Consider the following 15723-nt stretch of genomic DNA (forward strand, 5'->3'; position numbering starts at 1 on the left):
CCATACAAACACACTGTTCTCTTTTTTACAAATAAAAGTTTACATGAAATATCTGCATTCCCCGTCTTTTACACATTTCAGTGATAAAGATATGGTTTAATTAATTTTCTAAGTTGCTTATGTTAGTCTTTAAATTTCCAGAATGCAAGAGTTGTACAAAATTCATAGTAAATTACCTGAACAGTTGACATGGAATATTCATTATTGTGGTCCAAATGACAGTTCCCGTCATTAGGAATAACAATCCCTGCCAGTTTACTGTCCATCCCAAAATGGGAATCAGCATCACTCACAAACACCAGCAAATGTAGAGAATCGTTCCTCCATCCAATTTTTTCCTGTAATTTAAAAGACATTAGTTTAGCAGGCTGTATTACACTCATAATATAGAAAAGCAGCAAAAGATTTGAAGAACAGCAACTCAAAATAAGTGAAGGGAATAATTTTCAAGGGAGTATCAAAAACATCACAACATCTCTTAAGAGATGATGTTCATTCCATTGTTTTTGGCTAACATTTTGTCTCCCCATTCCTGTGTTTAATAACATGGGCTGGCCATGTTCATGTCAGTCTGCTTACTACTCTAAACATAGTTAGTCAAAAATATTTAAAGAAAAAATAGTCAAGAAAAGAGACCCAGTAATTATACAATTGTCGTTGTGGGTTTTTTTATTATTTCTGGCAATTAAAAAGAAACACTAAAATATTCCAGTATGCGTGTTTTACTTGATACAGCCAAAAGTATTTTCACACAAATCTAATGAGGTTCTTGGACTGCATTTAAAAAGTCTTGAAAAATAACGATCTGCTGCTTTGAAATACAACTATTTAGTAATAGAAGTGGTAATATACAGAATAATTAATATTATACCAAAGTTTCAATTACCTTGCAAACAGCTGCCTGCATAATTGCATCGAATCCTCCCTCTGGAGTGTCTATGTTAGCAGAGATTCGCTGTCCTTTCACAATTTCATTGAATTTTTCAGCATCGTTTGTTAGTGATAAAACATGTTTGTATCCAAAGGTGGGTAAGCACTCGTACGGAACACTTCTACAAGGTAAGTGAGACAGCTTATGGATAATACAGACTGGAAAATCACTACAACGGTTACTTCTCAGCAACTTAAAGTTTTGTCAGAAAAACCTAAAGTAATCAAAGAGGGTCCGGTGAGGTGGGCAATACCAACAGGTCTGCAGTAAGCCTGGGAACGGCCTCCCAGAGCAGGGTAGTTCAGCCAGTTAACAGCCTGCGGTCCTTGCCATGCTCCCTGCTGTGCCTTGTTTTCATACTCAGGAGCACATTAGGGTCTGCGGTCCCTTGGGGACGTTCAGAGGGCACTGCCGCTCTGCTGCATTCCTGCTGCCGGCTGCGGAGCACAGCCTCTCCTCCGCGTGCATTAGGAAAGGGCTAGAGCAGCCTGGGCCTGCGGGAAAGCGCGAGACTTTAAGGGGAAAAAAACCAGGGAAATGACATTGACAGGTAAATGAAACTGCTATTCTGTGTTGTGTGTGAGTTTGCATCTGCTCCATATAGTGGTGTCATAAAATTCTTGCATATGTGTGCATTCTAGCAAATTAGAGAAAAAGATGTACTTACGCTGCAAGCTGCTTGTTAATCCATTAAGCATGCTTGTAACTAGCAAAAGCTAAAAAGCAGAATCATTCACAGATTCCTCTCTCCAGATAACACAAGACTTACCAGATAATGATCAGAATGCGAAACAAAAAAAAGCAAATCTTGTTTCCCAAACCAACTCATTTACAGCTGGAAGAGGGCAGAGGTTCCAGTGATGCTGCTGAATTTAATTTTATTCTAAAGATCAATATTACGACTTAACGTTGACATGTATACAGATGTAGGTATTTTTCCTGCCTACCTGCAAGGGTTGTTTATTTCTGCAGCTGTAGTTTTGATAAATGGTGAAACTGGTTTTTCAACAAAAGATCCAAACCCCAGTCTGAAGTTGCTCGTCAGTTTTGACATTTCTTTAGAAAGAGTGGAACCCAGTTCTTTGATTGTATTCAGATCATCATCCATAGAGGCTGAAAGATCCATGAGGTAGTAGAGATCAATTGGATAATCTTCAGTTTGACGCACCTTGATCTGTATTGTTTCTTCATGTCCTATTAAGGACGTGGGAAAATGGGTTACATATTAGCACTAATACATGGAAGTTACGATCAACATCATTTTCTTCATAACCTTACATATATGGTGAAAATTATCTAGTATTTTAAATCACCAGAGAATTAAAAATATAACTTCAAAAATTCTGTCAACAAAAATCTCAAACAAGGGTCTGAAAAATTAAAAGCAGTTCTAGTGGGTTTTTTCCTAAACTGTTCTTCAGTAAAGCCATAAGCATAGATTTACAACAGATTGCTCTAATTTGAAAAAGCATGAGAATATCACTTCAGCAGTATGCAGCTTAAGAAAATTGAGATACAAAGCTAATTAAAACTAAAGGTAGCACTTATGGGGCACACCATGTATTTTAGAAATATAAAGAAAACGAGAGTGTACACAGAGGTTTTATTTGCAGTTGCAACACTATGATGCAGCCTAACTGGGTGTCTCTTACGTTTCTTTATTCCAAATTTTCTCCAGGAAACATTCACATTTCAAGGACCCCAAAGTAGGTCTGAAGTGTTTCCATAGATGTCACTGGTACCTTTTACATCCTCAAAGCAAAGTTTTATGCTGCCTCTGAGATACACTGTTTGCCAGACCTGCGGGGGATAGGCACAGGAGCAGGGCTGGGGAGGTAGAGGGTGGTGTTTCCATTCTCTCCCTGCCACCTCAATGGCAAGAAAATAGAACTAAAAAAATACATCCTTACTTTTATGATGTACCTAGCATTTCTGAAAGTATTTGAACTCAGTCAAACCTAGTTTTCATCTGATGAGTCAACAGATATTTTTGGGTTTTTAGTCTTTATTCTATCAGGATTTTTTTTTTAGACCATTCAGACTGAAAAAAAAAAAAATCCTGCATCTGTTAACTGAGTGACTTACCTGGTCTCAGCCTGAGAGTTAATTTTTGAGGAGAAATCTGTGTGACATCAGAATTCTTCTGGGATGCTACAGTTAGGGGCCTGTTACTGTGAATTTCTACCTCTGAAATGGGAAATTCAACCAAATTCAACTGGCATCCTTTTGACAAAAGGTTTTCTGGGGTATCACACCTCCCATGAATTCCAGCTGAGTCTGTGTAATTCTGAAGCAAACAGGAGAAGGAAGGGATGAGTTAAATGTATTTACTGACCAGCCACCAGCACCTGGCTGATGAAAGATTGATCCAACGCAGGGAACAGAAACAAAAGTGCAAGTTAGTGCACACTAGTGCAGAAAGAGATCTAGGTGGCACTGAAATCTGAATTTGCCCTTCATGGATCATGTCACACAAGTGTATAATTAATGTAACTTACACCAATTTGGTTTCCTGGGAGAAACTGCTCTATTGTTGGGGAATGGGAATTGTGCCACTCACTGCATTTGGCTTCTCACAGTACTGGGAATGATAACACAAAACTCCTACGAGCCCCTGGTTTTTCTATTAAAGAATTATGCCACACATCCATTCCATCTTTCCTAAACAGTTTTGAACTGCTGATGGAACAACATCATTTAATAACAGAAGAGGTCTCAAAGGGGATAAAGTCCTACAAATTTTGTGACAAACTGACAGTGGGGTACCCAATGTTCACCATTCCTTTCCGACCTACTCTTTCTCCTCAGCACTGCTCTCACATGCTCACTGAAGCAAGTCCCTGTTGCTCTGCCTGATGCCTACCAAACATGCAGCCACCCCCCCCTTGCCCCACAGCGCCGGCGGCATTCCCAGTGTGCCCACGGCTGTCTGGTCACATTTGGCCCAGCGTCCTACATGACCTTCTCCCAGCCAGAGTAAATCACAAGCCTATCGATATCAGTTGGATAGCTTGCTGTTTATTTTTGTTACTTGTTCCAAGGCAGTTGATATGCATTCCTTCCCACAGCACTACCGCAGGGTAGGTAGTATCTCCACGTGGTGGTGAAGTTAATGGTTAGTTTCACAGACAGGCTTCTGTGCCTCATTGCCATTTCCTAGAGCTACGTCTACAGTGTAGATCCTCAAAACCAGTCAGCTGCCCCCTGAACTGGAAACAGCTCTGGCCTGCAAGACCTTTTGGCCAAAACCTGGGCAACGCCTGGCAGAACCAGCACCAAAACATTCAATTCCCAGCGGATGGTCATGGGCCCATACTGTGAGACCACTCTTTTCTCCTGTGTTTAGGCAAGCAACCTGGGTATGCTCTCTGAATTCAGTCAATGCAAAACTTCCCATCCAGACCAAAACAATTTTACTTAAACCTATTTAAACCAGAACCAGGACCCTTCTTTCCACCAAAATGTCACCCTTCATGCCTCAAAATTACCAGGGTTGTTATATGTTTTGGTGGAAGCAATGTTGAGATAGCTGATGGGAACAGTAATTTGTTATTCTTCACACCAAATCTGATGTCTTTGCTCAGGCAAGACTCTCCACCAACTGCTTCTTGAATACAGTGTGCATAAAAATCATGTACCATTACAAAACTTTCACAGGGGGATCCATATCGGCTCCTTTAGTTTCACACTTCATAACCTTCCAAAACTTGTGTGAAGAGGCAAACTTATATTTTAAATACAGTTACAAGGTGCAGTTTTGCTCTATGGAAAACAGTGGTTTCTTTGGAGGCCTTTGGGTTTGACACTAAAGCTCCTACATCTTTTGCACGCTAGATGTGTTATCTCTAGCAAACAAGTGAATGAACCTACAAACAAAGAAAAAAACCCATGATTATTAGTCTGAAGTTTTCAATAGTTTCACAGTTTTGTTTGGGTTTTTTTTTTCTAATCAATAAATTGTTTTTAATTTTTGTTTTCTGAAAATACATTATGTGATCAAATTTTCATTTCAAGAAAATCCTGGTTTGGTTGTTAAGTACAAACATAAAAATGACTGCAAACACACTAATGTGGTGGGGTTTTTCCCCCATGGTAACATTTTTTGCAAACTGCTACATTATTTTAAGAAAATTTATTTTTTAAATAAGTGCTGTTCAGTCTTTGTCAGATACTTCATAAAGGAGTATGTTAGTTCCATCCTGGGTATCGTTTTGCTGTTCAAAAAAGCAAGAAATACTTTTAACAACAAAGGTGTAAGTATTGAAAAATACTTATTTCATGTCTCTTATCTCTGGCAAGTTTTTAATTGTGATAGCTGGCTATCTTGCTAACATTAATAACTAAGACCTATAATATTTACTGTGAAGTAGGGAGATATTATTTAGCATCATTTACAGGTGAAAGCTTTAAAAGCAGAGATGTTAGTTAAGTGACTTGCTCAGATAGAAAGTCTGCAACAGATATATAGGAAACAAATCCAGATAGATTTTTTAAAGCCCAATGTTTCAGCCAAAACTTACACCTATATCACACTAATTATAAAACTGACACTATCATCATACTTAAAATCAACCACGGATTGATCATTTGTATATGCAAACTGACTGGAGCACCTTCTGTTTGCAGTCTGACTTGACATGTAGTACGTAAGATGCCGTCTGGTCTCTAACTTGATGTCTGGTGCTTCATCATCAGTGCTGTGGGTGAGTCAGCCCTGAGGCTGATGAGCTGACCACCTCCAACAGCACTTTTATTTCTGCCTTAGATGAGGGAGGTTGTTTGAAAAAAAACAAAAAAATACGAAAAAATAAAGCAAAAAACCGCCACCCCCCAAAAAATAATAGACCACAAAGGCTAGACTGAATTCTGCTTTTGATCCCCAGGAAGGCTCCACTATGCGCTGCACGTATTAGAAAGCCACGGGCTGACCCAATTAAGTCAATACTTCATCACTCAGAGCTACTACAAACACTTCAGGCTTTACTTTGAAATTATTTTTGCATCATTTACTCTACCTCTTGAAAACACCAAGCACAGTGTGGTCCCAAAAGCAAACAATCTTCACAAGTCACTGCACTTTGCTGAGAACAGGTCCCTAAATTCAAACCCAAGAAGAGAAAAGACTATTAATAATGTGGTTAATCATTAAATTTATGAAGAATCTTGTCATTTAGAGAATGTGGGTGGTGAAAAATGCACACATTTAGCCATATTTAGGTTTACAGATAAAATTCCTTCGTAACAGTATTTCTATTAGTAGAAGATTAACACTCCAATAAAAATTAAAAATCCACAATTGCCAACAATTAACATACTTTTGCATGCTTTATGGATGGCATTCACTGAGAACATGTTATTTGTTTTTTCCAGTGCACCTGATAAAGCGTTACATGTGTTTCTAGTATGGTGCAGGTAAGACATTTCCAGCATAACCAGGGATATTAAAAGAACAGCTCTATGTTCACTCTATATGCTTAAAATTGCTTCACTCAGGTCTGTAGATACTAGATATGATTTAATTTGTTGTGCAAGTACAAGTGAATTACTCAGTCACATGTAGAGTATTAAGTTTCTCAGTGGATCAAACAGTGATTAGAATAACCAAAATTTCTCGAATGCCCATCTCTTTCATACATGCTGTGCTATGTAACAACCACATAAATCTCAGATGAATTTGCAGGGTAACCTTACAGCAGTCTGTCAAAAAAAAAGTCATTAAACAGAAAGGAATGATTAAATACAGAGGACAGAAAGCTATTTCATGTCAACTTCAGGCAAGAGACAACGCAAAAATGGTTTTGAAATGGATCTCCCTGCCCCTGAGCCTTACCTTGCACATTGTTATTTCTTTGCAGAAATAGGAAACAGAGGCAAAGCAATTCAATCCCCATTCGTTTTCAGTGCTGGCTGCGTGACAAAAAAAATTAGCGTGTTAATTATCATCCACGTAAAGGCAGAATGTCGTAAAAATCATACATTCCTGAAGGGTATGTTTTCAGATGTCACCTACACTGGATTGCGAGGAAACTTCAACCCTACTGGGACAGACCATGAATAAAAGTGAAAACAAGGGCTACCTGGGCAGGTAAAGAGGACAAGCTGTGCATAAAGTAACGTGAACATGGTTATCACTTCCTTGTTTTCCTGGACTCCTTATAAGGTATAAGGGGAAAATTCATTCAGGTGAAGATTTCTGTCAATCCCAGTCACTCTGGGTCCTAGAGCAACCCAGCCAAGAGAGTGGGTTTTCGTGTGTACAGCAATTCTTAAAAGGCTCCTCTAAAATAATGCCTTTAATTGTTCCCCGAGGGAGTGCGTTAGGTAGATGGATCATTATGATTGCCGAGCGACTATACCTTGAGAGATGTAAAAATCCCATTTTTTCAGATTTCCTGATGTAGAGGGAAACTTGTGAAGGCAACTGTGAAAAAAACCAAAAAGCAATCACTTGTTATAATTGAGGACCTGGCTTCAGTAATTCAAGATACAGAGTACATTTATTAACATTGCAAGCTGAAAAGGAAATTCTGCAGTTGTGGATTTTTTTTAATATGGAGGGAGGAATAATTACATTCCCAGTTCTGCAACTGACTGAAAAAGAAATCATGTCAGCTTTAACTCTGTGTAGTAAGTGGCCAAATATTCTACAGCACAGATACAACAATATAACAAATTGCTCTCTCCCCATCTCCCCAACCTTTCTTACAACTTTATTAAAAGGAAATAAAATTTCTTACTTGCAGATTTCATCTCTTCCCATCTTTTATGCTCTGCTATTGTCTGTTTTGAAAATCACTTGTTCAGGACAAGCCCTCTCTTATCATAAGGGTTTGCAACAAACTCTACACACAGTGCAGCATAAAATTGTTATTTCATCAGTTGTGTTGCTGGCCTGAAAACATAGATCCTTTTTTTCTCTACAGTGAGAAATCCTACTGAGATTAGCTCTTAAGGACTAGGTTGCTCTCACCAAGAGAACTGGCAGGACCAGACCTCCCCCTTCAGACTGGTGGTGGCTGCAATCTTGGGGCAGGATGTGACAGTAGGAATGGGTCTATACTAGTTAATCTCAACATGCCTGGAAACATTCCTGGGCACTGAGGCCAACTGGCATGGAAAGACCTGCGTTTATGCTTGCAAATTGCCTATTGGGACCATTCTAGCAACCAAATAGTGCCCAGAAATTGTTTGGAAAGTGTTAATTGGAAGAGGTCAGATTCATGCCAGGGAGCATTTTAACAGTTTAATAGTGTAGACAGTCTCATTCTAGTGCCTGGAAATATTCCCAGGCACATCTGATTTTACTACTATTTACACAGTCTATATGTAGTTTCATAGCAGCTCAAGCTAGATTACGTCAAGGCTACCTTTGCTCTGCCCTTGCGTTTCCACCCCTTTCCTCCTACGAGTACTCATGTCCAAACAAACAGTGAGCTGATTCAAATGGATCCAATTAAAATCCAGTCACCTTCTGTGCAGAAGGTGGGGGGCTACATTTCACCTGGGTGGGTCCCTTGAGCCGCGGGGCTGCCCAGTGCAGAGTGCCCAGGTCAGGGGAGGGAGCAGGGAAGACAGGCAGAGTTGGCAGGAAAACATTGGGCTGAAATTAATCCAATTTAGGCTGTTGTGGAACCATATCTTAACATTTCTATTTACAACAACATTCCTAAGTCTCCTTCAACTGCTTTCTATACCTTGGAGTTTCCTTTGCAAGAGGCTTGTTTAGCTACAGCAGTTTCCTGTGACACAAAGAAAGCATTGATTAGATTATGTTCCCTAGGCTGGTGAAGATGCAGCTCTGCGAGGACATCGTCTGTAACTAAGTAAAGGCAAAATGTTTGCTCATACTAAGAAAAAAAATCCTCCTGTGCTGCCCAAAACATCTTATTTCCCTGTTTTTAATTTACATTTGTGTACGTGTCCTTTAATGTTGTTGCTATGTCTATAGCCTTGTGGAGCTGCAAAACCCAGTACTTTCAACACAGAAGGTCACTTTGTAGCTCTTACGAGCCCCTGATAATATAGCGACACTTCAAAGCATGTGCTCAAAGGACTTGGTGGCAGTCCTTCAGCCACCGAAAGGTGCCAAACACCAGCAGTGTCCCAGATGAAGGACAAGCCAGCTGAAGCGCTGGTAATTGGCAAATGCTTATTCTTAGATTCAAGATACCAAACTTTTTAATGTGGAGAGATTGAATAATACAGCCTACATAAAACTTACAAATTCTGTTTGATAGTATCAGTTCCCCATTTGCTTGTGTGGTAATATTTTATATAGGTCTTGGCAAGGACAGCATGACTGGAGGCTAAATGCCTGCCTCTGAATGGGATGGCTGCCAAAGACTATCTGAATAAGTCTTGCCTGAATGAAATAACCAAGTTTCTGCAAATTATTAAGAACAGACCTCCCCAGATTGTCTGGAGGGAGCAGAGAAGGAAAAGAAGGTAGCAGAACAAACAACAAAAGCACACAGGGGAAAAAGAGAGAGAAACCAAGGTCAGTTTTGGTTTAAAAACTCACACAATGAGAAACTCACAAGACTGGACAGAGTGGGAATAAAAACCTCACTGACAGGGGCACAGGAGGTTACGGGAGGTCCAGGAACGGAGACCACATGTACCAAGAGTAGATCTTGGGCAAGACAAGAAAACCTATGCAGGAAGCTGAGAGATGATTCTTGTTTTGAAGTGTCACCAAATATCTTGTGCAGTATCTAAAGATAAGTCAACCAGGAAATTCCTCTACTAATTTAGTGCTTTATTGGCTTTATCATATATGCTAGAAAAGCAGAAGCATAATCCAGAGTAGCCACGCTGATGTGGCAAGGATGAGCAAAAGCCTTTGGGGCCCTGGCAGTGCTTTGTTTGACAGCAAGGCTCCCCTTCTTCATAAGGTTTGTAAAAGAAAGTCTTGTTTCATTCATCCAAATTAGAGGCATCAGTTCAATGAGCAGTAACAAAAAAGTAGTTCATAGTACAGACAGAACACAATTATTATTGTTTTCATCAGCCCCTGCATATTAATTTGGGAGCAAATTCTGGTCTCAAATCAGGGTTACAGTTTTATAGTGAAACATTGGAACAAAAACCCGCTGTTTATCTTTTAGTATGGGCAGTGTTGAACAATGCAAGTCTGTGGTTCCTTAAAAGTCAATAAAATTTGTATATGACAAAATCTTTAGCACATTTTCCCTCATACCTGGCACTTCCAATACATGAAGACAGCACAGAAAGATATTCTGTTCATCCAGTCAACCTTTAACAAAATCACTGGCAAGAAACAAACATCAAATATCAAGGTACAGAAAGAAAGAAAGCTGATGTTGGGGACAGGGAATAAGAAATAAAGCATCAGTTTCAAGATGCATTTCACTAATAATAGTGGGCTTTTTATCCTCTAGAACAATGGTGTATCTTTTCTGGTGCACTGAGCTAAATCCACAAGTGACCTTGGTGATGGGTCTGTAAAAGTTCCAGAATGAGAAGTATTCACCTACAGAAGCACGTTCTCACCATTGGCTCATTCAAATCTAAAAAATACTTAATTTTAGAAAAAATACCAGCCTCTCCTGTAAATAGGGTATAAACTGATATAGCATAATTACACACAGAGGAAGACCAGCCCAAGAGAAAACAAGTAGCTCCTTTTGTGCTAGGCAAAACCTGGAAGAGGAGGCATGTTAGGTCCATGCTCTTCTCATACACACTCTCACACTGAAGGCCTGGAAAAATGCGGAACAATTTAAAGTCACTCTGTCCCATAGGCTAAGAATGTTCTCAGAATATTTACAAAGGTGAAGGGAAGTGTCTCCTGCACTTCAGAAAACATTTCACTCTTCTTGCCCTTCATCAGAGAATTTTGTGGAACTGAAAGCAGTGAGGTGTCCCTTCTCTCCATCATATACAGCGACATTCATCTCCCCAACATGTCTGTAAGAGGCAAAGGGCTACACTCCTTAGGTAAGAGGCAGGCTGCTTCGTGTCCGAAACATTGGGTGACTTTTCTCTCCTTTGTTGGTTTCCAAATCAAATCTGTCTAGAAAGTTCCTGATGATCTTTAATGGGGAATCAAAAGCAGACTTTGAAAGTTTTGGTCAAAATTTTTAACCTAGAAGATAGCAACTGAAGAATATGCAAAAATCTGCAGAGTGAGTGGTTAAAATACTTCTTTCCCAAAGAAGACGTATGTTCTGTAGCTGCAATCAAGTGCTTCTGGACTCTTGGGCCAGCAGAAATGGAAGGCATTTTCTTCAGAAAAAGTCTACCCAGAAATATATGCCTCAGCAGCCTGACAGACCCAGTTCCAAAGAACAGCAATGACAGATGTTTCAGAGGATGCCTGACAATTAGCTAAGCAATGAAGCCTGAAAAAGAGTTTCCAGACTTGAAACTTAGATTTATCTCTGAGGAACTAGGGGTGATTCAAGTAGCCACACAGTGGTGTGAACGTCCTGCAAGCACGTCAATCCAGCATAGACAGAAGCCACACACAGACACTGTAGCGGTGCTGGAACTTGTCTTCTTGCTACCTCTACTGCAGCATAACTCCTGGCAATACTTCAGGGAGAGCTGGCAACATTTAAAGAGGAAGCAACGATCCCTAATGAACAGTTACATTTAATGGGGAAATTCACAGTAATGGTGAATGTGACTAATCAATAATTTTTACCTTTTTTTACTTTATTTTTTTCCTAGATACAAAATAATAGTATCACCTATCAAATCACGGGGTAAAATAAATAAATGCGTCTGGGTTTACACATTTTAAATGCCGCTTGATACTATTTTCTACCTCCTTCTTTGTTAATCAGCATGGTGAGAGACGGGTATTGCTCCAACAAAAACGGCATCAATCCAAAGAAACCACCTTATACATTCGGGTCTTTTGAAAATGACACGGAGCCTGTGGTTAACAAAGATCTGAACATACAGTGGCTGGGCTGCTCCCCTGTTTTGTGTACTAATTAGTACGCATGGGCTGCTCCCATGTGTACTCATGTCCTGCCCGGCTGTGCGGGGTGAGGCACAGAGCCCCCCAGGCGCGGGCAGGGGTGTGGGAGGGCAAAGGCCCCTCTCGCTCCCCTCCCCACACACAACGGGGAGCGGCTTTCAGAGATGAGGGGCGTCTGTCGCTCCTTCCAGCCGGTGGCAGGGGCCAAAGGGCCACCCAAAGGAAAGGTGTTTTTCCCCGCCAGCTCTGAGCAAAGCGGGGTGTGTGTGGGGGTGACTCAAGCCATGATTCATGCTCCGGTCTCCTCTCGTTTCCCAAGCAGCGTGCTGCTGTTAGGTGAGGGCAGGGAGCGAAATCAACAACCTACCTCTGAGCAAACAGAGGAAGAGGAGGGAGGAGGAGGAATTGCTCACCAATGAACAGCAGGCGGGCAAGCCAGGGTGTTTTCAACTCCTATTTATTTGCCGGCAGCTCTGACCTGGCTGGTTCCAGCCAAGGGTGTGAGCAAACCTTTGCCCTCGGTTTCCTTCACATGGGTGAGCACCCTGAAAGATTTGTTTGCTTTTCAGATTTGAATACACTCTCAGACTCAAAGAGAAGTAATTAAACCTCCGAATTGCAGAAGAACTCAGGTAGAACCAGTGGGACAATCACGTGGCATTCGATTGGGACTGCCAGCCAGCCCACGGCGCTCAGAACACGCCAGGGATTTCCACACAGCCTATTGAACCTGGCTGCAGTTTCTGTTTGGTTTTCACAGTTACATGGCACACCTTGTCCTCCCTGTGTTATAAAAGCCTGGCGCTGGGCAACAGAGCAAGCACCCCTGTTCGGTGCTGGTGCACGCTGGTGGCAGCAACCATGCTGAGCACCAGCTCCACCACGCCTCAGACCTCCTGCACTTTAGCTGAAGAGTTTTCTGTAACTTAGTCCATCCAGATCCATGCTAAGTGCAAACTGGACCCGCTGGACCCATTACAGAAGGGCCAAAGTGAGCCCTGAGACAGGCGGGTTGCAGCAGCACCAAAAGGAAATCGAAGCTGTAGTGCAGCCCTGCAGCAGGCTGGCGGGGAGGCATCGCAGAGGGAAGGCTTGCTTTTGAAAAAGCCAGTAGGGTTGTGTAAACGCAATGTATTCAGGCCTGATTCATGTAAAAGATGTAAATTCTAAAGTGCTGAGCTGGGATTAAATCATTCGTAAGAAGTGATTCCCCGCTGGTCTTACACGCAGAAAATAAATTTATCTTATAGTTGACCTTGCTGTACTTAGACCTACAGAAGTCCAGCGCTTTGCTGACACGTAGGGTTTGAATAAGGTTAATCTAGAATAACTGAAACAGATAAGCATGTTTAGCTCGGCACCCAAACAGCTGCTAAAACCTGCGGCGAACGGGCTCGGGCAGTGCCTGGAACCAGCTACGCCTCTGAAGCTTTCCAGCAGCTATTCTGAACTTGGCCAGCACGGTTTCTATTTCCAGACACGCTGTGTTTGGGCCACTCGTGCTTTCTGGGAAAATAACAGGATTTAGGGCTTCAGGAGCCTTTTGTACAGAGTGCTGCCATCTTATGGCTACTCTGCTACCCTGGAGTAAAGAAAAGATTACTTTAAAACTTACACAGAATAAAAGTCTTCAGATACTAACAGCCCTGCTACCAATATTTTGCCTTGCTTCTTATGTAGGAACCATTGGAGATGTTCATGTCTTTATTAAAGAATTTTGCCATTTATGTTAGCGTTATAATGGTTTGTTAGCGTGCTTTTTCTAAATTCCTGTTCCATCTGTCACAGTAAACAGAACATTACTTCTAGTGTCTTTGTTACAAGCTCAGATACATGATTCTGAAATGTCAGAAGTTGTTTCTAATATCTTTGTTGGTATAAGTTATTACAGTATTTTGAAAATCTTGCATTATTGTTATCTGTGTGTTTCTTATGGAAATAGGAAGGAAATTTAAACCAACAGTGTCCACTCACATGTAAACAGAAATACTGGAAAAATAACATTATATAGAATGATCAGTGCTTCGTAATTCTTAAAGAACTGGTAAGAACTGTCGATACTATGTGTCTATTAAAACCATGCAAGACTGAAAACATGTAAATAGAACCATCTCTAAATAAAAATAAAATCTACTAAATAGATTCCATGTATTTTGGCTGAAAAATACCAAAAGGATAAGGCAGGGCAGATTTTCCCTAATGACTTTCTCTGGGAGTTCAAAACCAAGTAAACCCTGTCAATAATATTTGTCCCACTGATACCTTATGCTTCTTATACATTTGTAACTGCTTTGCTGTGCTTCAGTTGGATACTTAGCACACAGAATAACCATAATTTTAAACAGATTTTAAAAAAGAATGTAATTCTTCACATTTTGTAGCACATCAATATGCCACAGGAGGCCACAGAGGCATGCTTTCTATCTGAACCAATAAGTTAACAGAAATTTCAAAAAATACTATCACTCCAATAGTACAAAGCAGAGGGCACAACACTGCAAAGGATCTCATAGATACTGAAGATGTGTCCTTTCACCTTACACAACCGTGTTAATAAACTTATGAAAAATCCATCATTAGACTACTCAGACTGTTCAACACTCTGGCAGAGAGGCAAATAGAAAGTGGCTCTACTCACCTTTATGGTATATACAAGAACTACGTGAATTCAGTATTATCCAATTTGCAAGCCAATAATTTCCATTTTACTGTGATACCCTCACCTACAGTGGCTTGTTCCTGTCACTCTTACTAGAAGATGGTTTCAAAGAGTTCACTCTTCTCATGGCTGGAAACCTCCTTAGCTCCAGTCTGGGTGGACTAACTTTCAATTTATATCCATTTGTTTCAATGACAACATTGTCTGGTAACTTAAATAACTTCTTTCCTTTCCTAGTATTTGCCCTGCCCTTCTTTCCCCTCCCCTTCATGTATTTATAGACAGCAATCATATATCCCTCATTCTTTGTTTGGTCCAGTGCTGCTTCTCTGCATTTCTTTCAATGCTCTCGTAATTATGGGTGACAGACGGTTCGCAGTACTCCAGCAGAGCTTTCACCGGTGCTTCCTACAACGGTGTCCGTACTTACATATCGCTTCTTAAGTCTCCTGCATTGTATCTAAGGAGGATCGGTTTTGCCTTTCCATTGGCTCCATCCCAGCTCTCTCAGCATTCTTCCATGACTGACCAAGACATTATGTTCTTTCTCTTGCCCAACTTAAGCCACAATTTATAACAGAAATTGTTTCTACCTCAGTTCATGCGTGACCAGGCACTTGTGCTGTTAAATTCTACTCCATACCTCCAGCCCTCAGGTTCCTCCGCAACGTGTATGTAATGGTATGGATATTTTTCTCATCTGACCATGCCACTTTTAACAGCAGTGGAAGTATTAAAACTTTCAGAGGCTAGCTGAAACTGTCATGCTTGAAAATCTCTACCCAACCTTTAGGTAGTCAAATGATTCCCTTTCCAGAGTGGATGATATCATACATACATTTCCTCAGCCCTAACACATTGTATTAAACATTTATTGCCTTCGTCCTATTTCCTGCATTTTATCTCCACATCCTTATTTATTCTTTTTTGCAAAAATGTGTACATTGTGTACAAATATCCCTATTACTAAGGTCAGATTAATGAAGCTGTAGATGTGAGGTTGCTTTTTCCTTTGCTCTTCTTTGGTTTTGGCAGATCTTTTAAGAAAAACTTTTTTCTGTACTTGAAATTTAATTTGCTCATTCTTTCAGCATTTCAGGATAGATAACAGACATCATTCCACTATGGGCCTACTGTACACTGGATTTATTTCTCAAGTTTGTAAATGAAATTTACAAATTT

The 15723-nt window shown here is 40.5% G+C and overlaps 1 protein-coding gene across 1 annotated transcript in view; it reads right to left on the minus strand.

The window, feature by feature from the left end:
* The window catches only part of ITGB6 (integrin subunit beta 6), a 32534-nt gene extending 25593 nt beyond the window's left edge, over window positions 1-6941 (minus strand). The window contains exons 1-6 of the mRNA XM_037397596.1: window positions 6762-6941; window positions 5947-6026; window positions 3017-3218; window positions 1879-2125; window positions 887-1052; window positions 177-338 (exon numbers count right to left, since the gene is read on the minus strand). Of these exons, the coding sequence (XP_037253493.1) occupies window positions 177-338; window positions 887-1052; window positions 1879-2125; window positions 3017-3218; window positions 5947-6026; window positions 6762-6822 (918 nt within the window). The 5' untranslated portion in view covers window positions 6823-6941. The remainder of the gene's footprint in view (window positions 1-176; window positions 339-886; window positions 1053-1878; window positions 2126-3016; window positions 3219-5946; window positions 6027-6761) is intronic.
* Between the last annotated feature and the right edge of the window lie 8782 nt (window positions 6942-15723).

The sequence above is a fragment of the Falco rusticolus genome, chromosome 8, assembly GCF_015220075.1.
Source record: "Falco rusticolus isolate bFalRus1 chromosome 8, bFalRus1.pri, whole genome shotgun sequence".
NCBI classification, from domain to species: Eukaryota; Metazoa; Chordata; class Aves; order Falconiformes; family Falconidae; genus Falco; species Falco rusticolus.